This window comes from Hyphopichia burtonii (assembly GCF_001661395.1).
Source record: "Hyphopichia burtonii NRRL Y-1933 unplaced genomic scaffold HYPBUscaffold_2, whole genome shotgun sequence".
Classification (NCBI taxonomy): Eukaryota; Fungi; Ascomycota; class Pichiomycetes; order Serinales; family Debaryomycetaceae; genus Hyphopichia; species Hyphopichia burtonii.
In genome coordinates, this window is record NW_017963729.1 from 60128 (window position 1) to 75898 (window position 15771).

Sequence of the window (15771 nt, forward strand, 5' to 3'; positions counted from 1 at the left end):
TCCCGTATCCAAAATCTTTACATTTCAGTTCGCAAGGTTGTTCTTTATTTCTTTTATATATAAGAGAACAAATCATTTACATAAATTTACGTATTTATATTCATTTCTCATTCCTTTTTAGTTCTTTTTTATGCCATACTTTTTATCATTTTATTTTCATTTGTAGACGTCTTTCTAGATCAGCTACCACGGTAAGTTGTATAGCTATGGTTACTCAATAACAACGGAATGTGATAATGGTGATCAGGAGGGTTGTCTATTTGAAAATGTATCTCAACAAAGGGAAAAAAAGTTCTATTGGCCTTACCCAAATCATTGAAATACTTACCAGTTAAAAACTTGATTTTATATATGCCTGGCTTCAAGACACTCCAGTCGATGTTTTCAATTCCAATGGCTTCCTTATCCTTCAATGACAACTCTGGATTAATCACCCAATTTTTGATTCTACCATCTTGGTCTGTTCTTGCCATGGCAAATGGTCTTTGGTTGGAGCTTATGTCGTAGGCAGATTCTTGGGATTTGTCACTTATCAATGGCGAAATACGATAAATTGAGCAGGTGACATCTGCAGCTGGCTTACCAATGGCAGTATCCAATATATGGCATGTTATAGGATCAACCGACATCTCAATTAGTTGTAGATAGCAAAATGTAAATGAATTCGTACGGTTCTTATCAATTTATATAGATTTTTTTTTTTCTTCTAACTCGGTTTTGTCCGAACTCTCTTCGCAGGTTCACCGATAACATTTTGCGGTCAAAGCATAATGATTAAATACCACGATACCTATAAAGTTCTTTATAACAAAGGGTTTTTTCAATGCAGTTATGTGATCTGCTGAAACACTTTCATTAAGTCAAGCGATGAGAATAAAATTCCGAATATTTTGTAGAATTTCAGCAGTATATCGTGTAAAATATGGTGTTTACCAAAGCTACAGTGGCTGTTAAAACTGATAACTGGCTGATTAATTGAAAGAAAATATGTATTAGATGGTGAATAAATACAAATACTAAGGTCGTAAGTCATTAAAGTTGTTCTTTACTTTCTTGAAAACGGTCTACCAACTTTTTCGATTTCAAGTTGTGCTTTATTTACAATTCTTTTCCCTCGAAGAGTGGATGAATCTATCTTTGATAACGTGAAAGCATCATCTCTTGGGATTTCCTCTGTCTTTTTTCCCGAAGTCGATTCATTATGCGATGGATCTTGTTGTAGCCTAACCAATTTTGGCCCCGACTTTTTGGAACTCGTTTTTGAGGTATACTGTGGTTTAGCCACTTTAAATGATTCAAGAAGAGCATTTGAGCTACGATTTAACTCTTTCTTTTCTTTCGTCTTGAAAATGCTATCATGAGTCCTGTTTTTGAGAGGGTATTGTAGTGTCGATGGTGGGAGGGAACTTGGACAATTGTTGAGTGAAGCCAGTCCCTTAGATGCTAAGGGAATAGGCAAGGGTGTTACAGGCGTATGTGTTCCTGTTGGTATAGTACTGCAGTGTACTATTTCAACCTCTGGATCAAGGCAAATAATAGGCCGTTGCGCCCGTATACGATCATGATGTATAATAACACTGTCTTTATGCAAGGGTACCAGCCCCGCTTTAGGCAAGCTTTCAGAGAGTTGAAGTTGTTGTCGATTTAATTTTCTTTGGTAATCTTTTCTTAACATTGGTGGATCTTGAGTGAGTTCATTATTTGATGATAATTCCGGAGGCTGGTACTTCCATGGCTTCTCTAGCATTCTTTTGCGAAATTCCAATCTTTCCATCCACTGATCGAGCTCCACATCAAAGTCATTAGGTTTACCCAAAATGCTTAGATGAAAACAGTCTAACTGAGGTTCAAAATCATAAACCCGTTTAATTAAACCTATTGCGTTTATAATCGTGCCATAACAAGAGTCTATTGGTGGCAAGTTCAAACCAGCACAGATGCTTTGTTTAGCTTTAACTTGAATTATCAGGGAATTATGACTAGAGCAATCATCAATAGTGAAGATATAATAATTTCGATCACTTGGTTTGCTTTGATCAACTTCTTTGAAAAAATACGATAGAATCTTCCCCGATAAGCTAACTCTTTTAATAGGATGGTTATTGATCAAAAAATATTGGCTATGATGAAGTGAAAGTCCGGAAGTTCCATATATATTGACCATTGACTTTGAATTTAAAACATCATTTATAAATAAAGGGCATACTCGAGAAAACGTAGGTGCCATATGTAGTAGGGCAGGAACATAATAGCACTTCTCGCCCACCCGTAGGGCAATGTGGCTCTTTCCCGGAGCAAGGTCGACTTTCAAGCTCGCTTCTTTGTCCATCAGCGGCCTCTAATGTTGGAGTTGCAATACTGCCAATGGGTTGTTTGTTTGAATTTTTGTAAAATCAAGACCCGTGCATATCAAACATCCTTTTTCAAAAGACTCGATGGGCATCAATTTTTTTTTTTTTTTTTAGAAAAATAGATGGAGACCAGATATAGCTACAAGATCAAAAGACATACAAGATGGCATTGTTTCAAGTAGATGGATGGGATTTAAAGAACGAGAAGGTTGCACCTGGCCTTGCTCCCAACAAAAAGAAGGAAAAGAAGGACAAAAAGAAGGCTAAAAAGGTAGAAGCAGCCGTTCATGAAAAAGAGTCCAGAGAACAAAAGACAAAGGAAAAGTCGAAGGAAACGACAGCTGAAAAACCGAAGAAAGAATCATCATCAGAGGGTGTGGATAAGAAATCCAAGAAGAGAAAGCATCAAGAAGATGAAAAAATAGAGGTTGATCAAACACCTACAAGTCTCGACAAGCCATTACCGGTGTCAAGCAACAAGTTAACACCATTACAACAAAAGATGATGGCCAAGCTCTCCGGGTCTAGATTCAGATGGATAAACGAGCAGCTATATACCATCAGCAGTGAAGACGCTCTCAAATTAATCAAACAACAACCCTCATTATTTGATGAATATCACCAAGGATTTAGATCGCAAGTGCAATCATGGCCCGAAAACCCAGTTGATGTTTTCGTGGAACAAATCAAAGAAAGAGGTAGTACGAGACAAGTGAACGCACCAGGAGGATTACCTGGGTTACCTAATAAACAAGTTGTGATTGCCGATATGGGATGCGGTGAAGCACAATTAGCATTAGACGTTAATAACTTTACCCAACAATATAATAAAGCAAATAAGGGAAAACAAAATAAAAAGTTTGGTAAGAAGAATAACGGTCAAAGAAATGGAGGACCCACCAACCTAAACGTTGAAGTACACAGTTTCGACTTGAAAAAAGTGAATGATCGTATAACGGTTGCTGATATCAAAAACGTTCCGTTAGAAGATGAATCATGCAGTGTTGTGATATTTTGCTTAGCGTTAATGGGTACTAACTTTCTCGACTTCATAAAAGAAGCATACCGTATATTAGCTCCCAGAGGTGAATTATGGATTGCAGAAATTAAATCAAGATTTACCGAGCTGGCTTCTGCAAGTAATAAACCAACCAAACCCGAAGATATCGGAGCTGAATTTGTGGATGCGCTAAAACTCTGTGGATTCTTCCACAAAAAAACCGATAACGACAATAAAATGTTTACCAGATTCGAGTTCTTCAAACCTCCTCAAGATATCATCGATGAAAGAAGGGCAAAATTAGACCGAAAGAAAAAATTCATCGAGCAACAAACCGAAAAAGAAAACTTTGACCAAAAGAGAGAAGATAAACCTGAAGGCGAATGGTTATTAAAGCCATGCATCTACAAGAGAAGATAACTTTCCGTATATTACGTACATACATTAAATGCACATATTATCATCTTATTTTATCGGTGCTTCGTAAAGAAACCGTCGAATGACATGACTAGCATAGACTAAATACGCACAAAATCCTCTTTTGCCAGGCGACTTGACCCCTTGATCGCTCACCTTGTTGATCAATAGCTCCCTACTGCATGTCCTTGGCTCTACAATCCAGCATAGTCACCTAAATTTCAACTTCCAGCTTCGAGATGCCAACCAGAGAAGACTTTCTTTCTTTCTTTCTTTTTTTTTTTTGCTTTGGCTGCGCAGCCAGCGCTTTTTCCTGCACACAGACCCGTTTTTTAGCAGTCTTTTTAGCAGCCTCGCACCATTACTGGAACTCGACTTCAATTTGGCAACTACCAGCCATTACCACGGGAGCTGCAAAGGAATATCGGTATTGTAAGAGGGAGGAGGGTATATATAGAGGATGGGGTCCCTATACTACGGTTTTCCTCCACGAAGCGAAAAAAGCACATTTATTATACCACATTTGTTATACCACATTTATTATACCACGTTCATTACTACAATCATTATACAAGCTGACCAACTAATTCACTCTTTTGCAACGAAATAACATGACTGAGTTCTACGAGCCAACTCTTTTGTTCAGACAAAACGCCATGAAGCGTTATAGCTGTCCATTATCACCCATAGCCAGCGTTTCTACCCTTGATGTTTCGTCGACGCTCACTGGGAGCAGCGAGATGTCAAGATTGAGCAAAACCGTTAGTCCCCAATGGATGCTTAATCAAAATAATCCTAAAGATACAGAAGTCTTGAGTAAGACCTGTGCATTGAATCGATTGAATATCAAGTCCAATTATTGGCAAATACCCGATAATGATATGAATTTAACTGCCATGGCCATCAATAAAAAGGAAACCGATACCCCAATCATGGCTATTTCCAGTGGGAATAGGGAACAAAACTTATATATCTATGAATTGGATATATTGAACAATTACTTAACCCATCATAATACTATATCACTACCTAACATACATTCAATGAAATGGGTACCAGATACCAATACACAAAACTCAAAATATTTACTTACTGGGAATAATAAGGGATACGCACATTTAGTATCGATTCCCACTCCAAATCTTTACAAGACGTATACATTAAGTGAAGAAGATGAAGAAAATGAATCAGCAGAAATAGTGAAAAGATTCAACCACAGGAAACATTTAAAATCAATTAATAAAAATCCATCACTTTTAGCCCATCAACAAACAAATATATCAAAATTAGGTTTTAGTAAATTTGATAAAAATTTATTATCAATTTACGATGATAATTTATTTTTATGGGATATGAAACAAGTTGATTCTCTGTATAAGCCAAAACCAATCATGATATCAAGTATTAATGGTTTAACCAACTTTGATACTACTTCAACTAGTGAAAACGTTATTGGGGTTTGTGGGAAATTTGGTGTTTCATTATTTGATACTAGAGATCCTAAATTCAGTGTTCCTTCTCTGGTAATTAAAAGTGCTGGTCGTAAAAAATTATCTGCTAATATTATGAGATGGAGTGATAATAACGCTTATGTTTTCGCATCTGGCCATATCGATGGTAATATAAGATTATGGGATGTTAGAAAACAGGACTGTTTTGCTACTTTACATGGTCATCAACTGCAAGTAACTAATCTCGAATGGAATCAACAAGATTTGTTCTCTGGTGCCAATGACGGTAATATCATCCATTGGGATTTAACTAGTGATATCAAGACCGGTGATTCTTTCAGTGATGATTCGAATAATTTAAAAAATTGCTCTTTGAAAGAAGGTATTGATAGTGTTAAATTTAATCCTCAGAAAAATTCATTACAAGATAAATTACTGGAAAGACAATGTGGTACAACCTTACCAGCATCAAATACTAAGATTGTTGGAATGTCTTCGGTCAAAGGTAGTGATAGTGATGACTTGAAAATCTTATCGATCGACGGGTCTTCGTTCTTTGGTGTTCATTCTAAAATTTATGAAGCAGTTAATGTTAATATTAATACCGAGAAATTATATTACACCAAAGAAGATGTTGCTCTATTGGTTAATGAACATTCTAACAGTACTCTCTTAAACTCATGTGACTCCATCGATCAAGTCACTAAACCTTTGGCCATTTCCAGAAAACCAACTACTAAATTAATCAATAACGACTCCGAAGATACTTTACTCTCCCACGAACCACAGCAAATCGATTATAAACTAGACATTAATGTCGATGACTTTGATCACGAGGACGACTACGAAGACCCCGACTCCAGTCAAGAATTTAACTTCAACAGCAACACCATCTACGAAACCCCCAACAACGACTCGGTATACTCGGTTGATCTGCAACCAAGATACCTCGAGTCTCCTAACATAAGTACCGACGAAACCACCAATACCGATTTCGACGCCTCCATAGAAACTCTATCAACCAACCCAACCATAATGGAACAACCCATCCCGGAGAAGGAAACCCCCGATGTCTCCAACGATTTCCCTCTATTGGCAATCAATTTCGACGACGATGAAGATGTAAGTGACGACCCTTCGTTCAGTAACACAAACATCTACCATGCCATCGCCGGCTCCATCAAACTGGCCCACCCTTTACACCGGTCTCCCACCACCTGCACCTCAAGCAGCCTGGTTTATAGTTTGTAATTGCATCTAATATACACGAATATCTATCTAATACATCTGTATCTTGTATTTAGCAGCCTAATCATGCAAGTGAAAAAAAGAATAGCACATCACGTGATACAGAAAGACCCACACCCCAAATTTAACAACCAACAAACGAACAAACAAAACAAGGTCTAATTAAAACAACAAACACAAAGCCTTCTTCACAACACCAGTGATCTGGTGTAAGAATGCCCCTATTCCCCGTCTACACTACATCTACAAATCATCTACAAATCATCTACCAGTACACGTACCACATGTAGGCTTAATCAGACTGTAAGCAGATGAAAAGACCGCTGGATGTACGGAGGCAGAAGAAAAGAAGTGACTGAACAAACAAACAAAAAAAAAAAAAATCCCTGAAAAAAGCGAAATTCAAAAAAAAAAAAAAAAAAAGTGAAATTAAAAAAAAATGGACAGGGCGGTAAATTTTTATTAATAAAAATCATCAACACATTTCTTTACGCTTATTTGACAGTTGGAAAATACATCAAAATAGTTGACCTATCGTTGATTTGACGTCAATTCCAGGTATTGTTACTGTTGTTGTTGTTGAATTGTTGAACCAATCACTCAGTTGATTTAGATTAGGTTTATTCGTTCTTTGCTACATTGTGTGTGTGTCTCTCTCTTTTTTTTTTTTTCTATTGCTGTGATACAAATTATCATTGCCTCAATACAAAAAGAAAGTCTTTGAAGCTAGTGATCTCATTAGTAATCAATTAGGGAAGATACTTCTTTAGTGCCTTGAAGATACGATAGAAGAAGCTAGTATGTCGAGACCAACCACCATCAATGTTAAGGTGGTGGCTGCTGAGTCACTTTATAAAAGAGATGTTTTCCGTCAGCCGGATCCGTTTGCTGTAATTACTGTTGATGGATCTCAAACCAAGACAACCAAGACTGCTAAGAAAACATTAAATCCATATTGGAATGAATCGTTTGATTTTAATTCGTTAGAAGATTCAATTCTTGTTATTCAAGTTTTTGATCAGAAAAAATTTAAAAAGAAGGATCAAGGGTTCTTGGGTGTTGTTAATGTAAGAATTGGTGATGTGATTGATTTATCATTACCAAACAGTGAAGAAACTATAACTCGAGATTTGAAAAAATCAAATGAAAATTTGGCGGTTAGTGGTAAAATAATTGTGGTTGTTAGCCATAATAAAAATCCAACGTCAAATGGCTCAGCCAATACTAATACAAATAGTAATAACAACACCTCCTCCACACCAGCTCTGTCAATCCCTGCTGGTGTTGCCGCTGCTAGTGATTCTTCTGGTGCTTTGGCGGTTAATTCTACAAATGCTCAATCGGCGGCTCATCGACAATATTCTTCTTTTGAAGATCAATATGGTAGATTACCTCCTGGTTGGGAACGTAGAACTGATAATTTTGGTAGAACTTATTACGTTGATCATAATTCAAGAACTACTACTTGGCAAAGACCTACTTTGGAGCAATCAGAAGTTGAAAGAGGTCAACAAAGACAAAATACCACTGAAGCTGAAAGAAGACAACATCGTGGTCGTACTTTACCTGGTGAAGGATCTCATTCTCCAATGTTATCGGCCACTCCTCAACCACCTTCTAATACTGCCACTAGTGGTAATGTAACTGTTAATTCAAGTGGTGCTAACACTCCGGTTTCTCCTGCTGCAGCTGTATCGATGGCGGCTTCAGGTGCAACTACCAATGGGTTAGGTGAATTACCTTCTGGTTGGGAACAACGTTTTACTAATGAAGGTAGACCTTATTTCGTTGATCATAATACTAGAACTACTACTTGGGTCGATCCAAGAAGACAACAATACATTCGTACTTTTGGTCCAAATACTACAATCCAACAACAACCAGTTTCTCAATTGGGTCCTTTACCATCAGGTTGGGAAATGAGATTAACTAATACTGCAAGAGTTTATTTTGTTGATCATAATACTAAAACAACCACTTGGGATGATCCAAGATTACCATCTTCATTAGATCAAAATGTTCCTCAATATAAACGTGATTTCAGAAGAAAAGTTATTTATTTTAGATCTCAACCAGCATTAAGAATTTTACCAGGTCAATGTCATATTAAAGTTAGAAGAGATCATATTTTTGAAGATTCTTATCAAGAGATTATGAGACAAACTCCTGAAGATTTAAAGAAAAGATTAATGATTAAATTCGATGGTGAAGAAGGTTTAGATTATGGTGGGGTTTCAAGAGAATTTTTCTTTTTATTATCTCACGATATGTTTAATCCATTTTATTGTTTATTTGAATATTCATCTCATGATAATTATACATTACAAATTAATCCAAATTCAGGTATTAATCCAGAACATTTGAATTATTTCAAATTCATTGGTAGAGTTGTTGGTTTGGGTGTATTTCATAGAAGATTTTTGGATGCTTTCTTTGTTGGTGCATTATATAAAATGATGTTACATAAAAAAGTTGTTTTACAAGATATGGAAGGGGTTGATGCAGAATTTTATAGATCATTAAAATGGATATGTGATAATGATATAACCGATATATTAGATTTAACTTTTAGTGCAGAAGATGATAAATTTGGTGAAATTGTTGAAGTTGAATTAAAACCTGGTGGGAAAGATATCGAAGTCACTGAAGACAATAAACATGAATACGTTGAATTAATATCCGAATGGAAAATTAGTAAACGTGTTGAAGAACAATTTAAAGCTTTTATTAATGGATTTAATGAATTGATTCCTCAAGAATTAGTTAATGTTTTCGATGAACGTGAATTGGAATTGTTAATCGGTGGTTTAGCAGAAATTGATATCGAAGACTGGAAAAAACATACTGATTATAGAGGTTATCAAGAAAATGATCAAGTCATTCAATGGTTCTGGAAATGTATCAAAGAATGGGATTCAGAACAAAAAGCAAGATTATTACAATTCACCACTGGTACTTCTCGTATCCCGGTTAATGGGTTTAAAGATTTACAAGGTTCTGATGGTCCAAGAAGATTCACTATTGAAAAAGCTGGTGAACCAAATCAATTACCTAAATCTCATACTTGTTTCAATAGAGTCGATTTACCTTCATACACCAATTATGAAAGCTTAAAACAAAAATTGACTTTGGCCGTGGAAGAAACTGTCGGTTTTGGTCAAGAATAATCAATCAAACAAACATTTTTTATTAAAAAAAAAACGTATTTTCTCTGTATTCTACTTTCTTTTCTTTTTGGGCACTTTCTACAATTTCTTGATTTACCTTGATAACGATTTTGATAATGTCCTCCCAATTAATGATTTACTCTCACATAAAATATTAGAATGATATATATACATTAAATTTCTCCTTTCTATTCTTTTCCATTTTATTTACTTTCCTTGATTTCCTTTTACTTATTTTTATTTCCATTGCTCATTGCCTTCTGCTACTTCCATATATTTTTCATTCTTCATTTTGGATAAAGTAATTCTTTCATTTCTAAAAAACCTTGTAAACGAAAAAGCAAAAAAAAAAAAAAAAAAAACATGATTAAATCACGGAATATATAGTTCGAATTTGTTACGTTGTATTCGTGTATTGAAATATCCTTACCGTTGACCGCAATGCAAACACCCATTGAACCCCAACTGAACAATCATCCGTTGATACAAGGGATGATTAGACTGAGGAGATGGTTGCATTTTTGGGTGGAGATGTTTGGGTGCACATCTTTTCTTTTTCTCTGGCCGCAATTTTGATAAGCAACACGATCAAGTCCCCTCAATTTGCAATCATTTATTATCTCAGTTATCATCGCCATTGCACTTAACGTCTGGTATTACTAACTTTTTACTACTATTGTTTACCCTTTTACGTATCAGCTGACATGGGAGGTGTGGTGGAAAGCAATTTAGAGAGGGGAGGGCAACAATGGCTCCCCGTTTGGTCTGGTTCTAATTTTGGTTCTCGTTAGGTCCTGCTTATATTGACAGGGGTGATGATTGGATGAAACACTACAGAGAAGGGTTTAAATAGAGTCTTGTATCTTGTTCAGCTTTGAATGTTTTCTTTAATATTTCCACAGCTTTTATTCAGAGATGCCTGACTTATTTGACAATTTATACAATAAGATTTCAACTTCTTTCAACGGTGGAAGATCCACCCACCACTATTCAAATGCTTCCCGGGTCAACACTGGTAGGTTTTATAGTTATCATGAAAACTCCACCAATAATAAGTATTGGTTACCAATAAATAAAGATATGCAGAAAGCAGCTGATCACATCCAGGACACCAAGACCGTTAAACCAAGAATGGGTAGTGTTAGTTCTATGAATTCAGAGTCGGACTCTGAAGATCGATCAAGAATGGGGAGTGTTTCCTCTGAAATGCTGACCAAGTAAGTAGTCTATTGTTCATGTAATTAATGCTAGTATAAATAAATGATAAAAATGATTAGTTAACTGTATTATCAGATGTTTGTGTCTCCAGAGAGACCCTTCATTAATTGATCCATAAACAAGACATCTTCATCAGTGATTGCGAATAGATCGTGATTTGTATTTGTAATTTCAAATTCATTTAGGCCGTTGATTGGATTCGACTCTAACATTAGCTCATCATTTAAACTTAAAAATTTCGAATCAACAAATAACTTATCTCTGCCAATTTGAAAATCTGAAAGTAATTGATTTGGACCAAGAGAAAACGTTTCATCGAAATTGAAATCCGGTTCACCCACAAAGCTTCCTGCTACTGAAGATCTTAGGTTTGATATCACTGAAGATTGAGGAATTTTGATATTTTGAAATTTTTTTATATCGGATGATATTATTTGATTATCACTGTTACCATAGCTATTAAGATTCTTATAAATCTTGCCATATCCGGCTTCAATGAATAAACTTTGTAAGGATTCTATCAAATCAATTATTTGATCTAATTTACCTTTAGCCACAAGATTACCTCGCTTTTTCATTTCGTATATTAAGTTCATGGTAACTTCAAGGTATTCTTCAAATGTATAGTTTTGACTAGTGAACTGATTTCGAGATGGTGGGATTTTGATCCTTAAGATCATGCAGATGATGAAAATTAACGATGAACTCAATAAATAGTCCAAATCAGTAAATCCAAACACTCTTAATAATTGTTCTTGATAAACAATTGTAAATATATTTATCGTAGCCTCCGATGCATTAATGCAAGCTGTAATCAATTTGGTTATGTTTCTAGGTAATGTTGTTAAGTCCAACTCTTTTGATTTCCCATTTTGATTAAAAGCCATTAGACTCGATTTAGCAAGGTTTATTAATATTGGAATACATGCTAAATAAATATGGTGAAGATAGTTCAAATGCAAAGTATAAACTAATCGATTATTTTCATCAACAATCTTTTTCGATTCATCTTGGGGCATCTTCAATTTCAAATAATCCGGTATATCATCAACCCAATTCAATAATCTTTCCATAATCTTTAAAGTCTTATTGAAATAATCTTTATTATCAAAAGGTTGTTTCAAACAATATAAATCGTTAGTTATTATATCCGATATTTTAGCTAATTCAATATAAAACCTCATAGCATCAGAATTGGCAAAATCATCTTTACTTTGTGGCACAACGCTATTTATATTAAAGCGACTTTGTTGTGGATATGATCTAGTTATTTCATTGGGACTTAGTAATAATGGCTGTCCTATCCTTGAACTATAAAACCTATTCAAACAATATGTTGCCCACCAAATCTTATTATAATGATCGTATAGATTATGATTGGATTTTGGATTTTGTTCTTTATGCAAATTAATTGATATTCCTAATTCTAAGGCATTTAATGTGAATAAAACCGCCAATTGTTTTTTATCTAAACATCTTAAGTAAATGGCAATTAATCCAAATAGCTCAATCACTTGAATAGTTGCATTGACATTTTCCTCCTTCAAAGATAATAATTGAAATGGGGTTGGTATAAATTTTACAATGATCTTAAAATATTTCAATCCTGGAAGGGTTTTATCCTCAAATAATTGCTGTGAAAACGGTGATATCACTGATCTTCTACTATACACTTCTCCTAATGTCAAAATCATCAACATTTTGAATAGGAAGAAATCAGTTTTTTCATTTTTTATAGAGTTGATATCAAAGTATCCATCTTTATTGAAATACTCTCGAGATTTTATTCTAAAATCCCTAGGATCCACAGTTAAATAACCAGAATTAATAAATAATACGACATTATCTAAAAGTGACATTGTTTCGTTATAGGTAAGACCTTTAAGAGTTTTCTCAAGTACATCTTTGTTAAAGACTTCTGGTTCTGTATGATCCAAAATATAATCATAGGCTTTTTCTTCGATGAATGAGCTAAAATCAGGGGAGATGGTGAAACCTTTATCCTTGATGTATCTCTTATTGTTGTTCAGCATCTTTGTTTTTGCAAATTCTTTCAAGTTCCAACAGATTAATTCACAAGACGCTGAACCTAACCAAATTGAAAAATCTATTTTAGAACCTGACTCCTTACTTTGGTGGGTCGGTGTTGATTCTTTCCCAGATATGACTCCCATTCTATTTTTATAAAACATTAGTTCATTCTTCAAGCTCTCAATTTCTTCTTTATACTTCTCTAATTCAACATCCAATACATGAATCCTCTTAGCTTTTCTAGGATATATACATTCATGTCCACCACTTATACATGATCTGCATGGATTATGACCTGAGCACTTTGTCTTACGACTCTTGCACCTTTGACATGCTGCTTTAGACCGCTTTTGTGGTAAGTCGTTACTTGAATTCATCATTTTATCATCTTTGTTCAAAGTCTTCGAATTCCTGATCAAACCAACTTGCTCAAACTCTCCTCTATCAGCTTCCTCGAGGGTTTCGATGCTAGGTTGTGGTGTATAATTATCTTCCTTTATTCCTGGACTATCAGAAGCTGTCCTTTTAATACCAGACTCATTCAATTGCTTCATTACAGGAACGTTATTCGATATTTAGATATGGACTCTATTTGATCGGGAAAACCCTCAAAAAGTCCCGACTCTTTGCAAAAAAAAAACAACAAAAAAACGTACAGACTATTTGAAGACCGATAGTATTTAATTTATTAAACATCTAGCAGAAAATCAAGCAAATGATAAGAAAGTATTAGTAGAATGTAGAACGGGATCATTAAAGATTTAAAGGAAGAGAAATGAGAGTGAATTATTGGAATTAAAGAAACGTAAGAGACGAAAATCAATACAAAAATGAATGTAATTGAAGGCTAGCTAAAGAAAAGAACCCAAAAAAAGTTATTCCTATCAAAGTGTAGCAAAAAAGATGAATCAAAGAAAAATAATCCCTATCAAAGTGTAGCGAGGAACAAAAATGAAAGTTAAAAAAAAAATTCACAAGAAGAAAGAATAAAGAAGAATTAGAGAAGCTATGAATATTAAGAACACAGAATAGAATAAATCATAAAAATCTCCATAATAATATACAAGATAAGATTAGAGAGTGAATTGAAAATGAAAATCATAGAAAATCATAGGATATTTTAATTTACAAGTGATATCAACAAAGCCAAATCAATTTGCTTTATCGTCAAAAACAACAGAATATTTTTCTAATCCAGGACTTATTTCGGGATACACCTTCATTAAAACTTGAAGTATCAGAATGCAAATCACCATCATCTCTTACTGGTATCATTCCGTTAGGGTAGTTTGATGAATGATTTGGATATTGTTGCGAATTTTTATTAAGAAAGCTTGCATTATTTCTATCTTGAGGTATTGAATTGTAATTACCGAAAGAATGAGATTTGGATCTTGAGTTTCTATTATCAGGTGAAAGATTCCCATTCATTAACCCATTTTGTTGAGCTTTTTGGGCTTGTTGTTGATGATGCTGCATTATTCTTTGTTGTTGATTTTTGGCTTGTGAATTTGATGATAGTTTTCTTTGATGCTGTCTATTTTGAGGAGGATGAGGATTTCCATATCCATGTAAGTTAGCCTTTTTATTTAACGCTGCATCCCATCCTCTACCACCGTTTAAATCCATCCAATCATAATGATCATCTTCTTGTTTATCAATTGATATAAATGCTTTATCCATCAAATTAATTAAGTAGCTATAGTTAGGTTCATCATCAAATTCTAAAGTTCTGACATAATCTAGATACTGAGCAAATTGTATTGGGAATCCATAACATAATTCATTAACTGTAGTTGTTCTTTTCTTTAAACCAATTTTTTCATATTTTTGTTTATTTGTAGGTGCTTTTAAACCTTGCCAAGGTAATGAGCCTCTCAAGAAATACATGAAAACATGGCCTAAACTTTCCAAATCATCCCTTCTCAGTTGTTCCCTACCCAAATGAGTATTAATAGACATATAACGTGCTGTACCGCTTAAAGCTTTCTTTTCTCTATATGGTATGTGATGTTTAGATTTTGGATCTCTATATTGTTTGGCCATACCAAAGTCAACGACATAAATCTGATTAGCTTCAGGAGTTCCTGGCTTACCAATTAAAAAATTATCCGGTTTGATATCTCTATAAATTAAATCATGCTGATGAATTGCTTGAACCCTTGAAATCATTTGTTTAGCAACTTGGATAACAGTTTTAATTGAAAACTTACGACCACACCAATCAAATAAATCTTCCAAAGAAGGACCCAATAAGTCAATGATAAGAATATTATGAACACCTTCTTGGCCGAAGAAATATGCTTTTGGTATACCAATGGCATCATTCAATATACGATATGATCTGTATTCATCTCTCAACTGGGGGGCTTCACATTTTCTAGGTTCAAATTTGATTGCAACTTGTTGATTATTTAATAAGTTGATACCTTCAAAAATAATTCCGAATGAGCCTTCACCTATTTTTTTACCAACCTTATAATGGACACCTACTATATTAGAAGAGCTTGTTTGTGCCATTGCATTTATTTAACGAAGGTAAGGTATCTGAAGCAACGATAAAAATCTATTCTTAAACGAACAAATGAAACTTTATATGTTTTTGAATCCCTTCTAAGAATCTAATAAATCAAAACAACCTTCTTACACTAAGTGTAAACTAGACCAACTCAAATAAAACAGAGATGATGTCGAACAAGTATAAAGGTTATATTCTTCGAATAAACTAAACAGAAAGTTTTTGTACAACCAAAATTTCGCTCCGAAATATCAAACAGGCGATTGACAGAATCCAAAATAATAAATCTAAGGGGTAACAGATCTTGGGAACAACTCTTAATCCAGTTCAATGAGAAAAGTTAACTCGTGAAGAAGAAAAGTCTAAAGAA

At 34.5% G+C, this 15771-nt stretch overlaps 8 protein-coding genes across 8 annotated transcripts; 4 read left to right on the forward strand and 4 right to left on the reverse strand.

The window, feature by feature from the left end:
* Positions 1-31: 31 nt before the first annotated feature.
* Positions 32-658, reverse strand: HYPBUDRAFT_119362 (uncharacterized protein). The gene has a single exon (XM_020219217.1). The coding sequence runs from the start codon at positions 627-629 to the stop codon at positions 180-182; it is 450 nt and encodes a 149-aa protein (XP_020077400.1). The 5' UTR covers positions 630-658; the 3' UTR covers positions 32-179.
* A 338-nt stretch (positions 659-996) lies between these two features.
* On the reverse strand, positions 997-2360 carry STN1 (Stn1p). The gene has a single exon (XM_020220716.1). It carries the CDS (start codon positions 2327-2329, stop codon positions 1046-1048), a length of 1284 nt encoding a protein of 427 aa, XP_020077401.1. The 5' UTR covers positions 2330-2360; the 3' UTR covers positions 997-1045.
* A 154-nt stretch (positions 2361-2514) lies between these two features.
* Positions 2515-3805, forward strand: RRP8 (25S rRNA (adenine645-N1)-methyltransferase; the record flags this gene model as incomplete). The annotated part of the gene is made up of 1 exon (XM_020222476.1): positions 2515-3805. One exon carries the CDS (start codon positions 2515-2517, stop codon positions 3769-3771), a length of 1257 nt encoding a protein of 418 aa, XP_020077402.1. The 3' UTR covers positions 3772-3805.
* Positions 3806-4259: 454 nt separating this feature from the next.
* DSE1 (Dse1p) lies at positions 4260-6822 on the forward strand (the record flags this gene model as incomplete). The annotated part of the gene is made up of 2 exons (XM_020222477.1): positions 4260-6341; positions 6805-6822. The coding sequence occupies exons 1-2, from the start codon at positions 4380-4382 to the stop codon at positions 6820-6822; spliced, it is 1980 nt and encodes a 659-aa protein (XP_020077403.1). The 5' UTR covers positions 4260-4379.
* A 318-nt stretch (positions 6823-7140) lies between these two features.
* On the forward strand, positions 7141-9778 carry RSP5 (NEDD4 family E3 ubiquitin-protein ligase). Its single transcript, XM_020222920.1, has one exon. It carries the CDS (start codon positions 7268-7270, stop codon positions 9632-9634), a length of 2367 nt encoding a protein of 788 aa, XP_020077404.1. The 5' UTR covers positions 7141-7267; the 3' UTR covers positions 9635-9778.
* A 771-nt stretch (positions 9779-10549) lies between these two features.
* HYPBUDRAFT_4457 (uncharacterized protein) lies at positions 10550-10855 on the forward strand (the record flags this gene model as incomplete). The annotated part of the gene is made up of 1 exon (XM_020223429.1): positions 10550-10855. The coding sequence occupies one exon, from the start codon at positions 10550-10552 to the stop codon at positions 10853-10855; it is 306 nt and encodes a 101-aa protein (XP_020077405.1).
* Positions 10856-11334: 479 nt separating this feature from the next.
* On the reverse strand, positions 11335-13444 carry HYPBUDRAFT_119376 (Zn(II)2Cys6 transcription factor; the record flags this gene model as incomplete). The annotated part of the gene is made up of 1 exon (XM_020219218.1): positions 11335-13444. A coding segment is annotated over exon 1 (2103 nt), but the record flags the coding sequence as incomplete, so codon positions are not given.
* An 851-nt stretch (positions 13445-14295) lies between these two features.
* Positions 14296-15403, reverse strand: HYPBUDRAFT_151850 (casein kinase; the record flags this gene model as incomplete). The annotated part of the gene is made up of 1 exon (XM_020220717.1): positions 14296-15403. A coding segment is annotated over one exon (726 nt), but the record flags the coding sequence as incomplete, so codon positions are not given.
* Between the last annotated feature and the right edge of the window lie 368 nt (positions 15404-15771).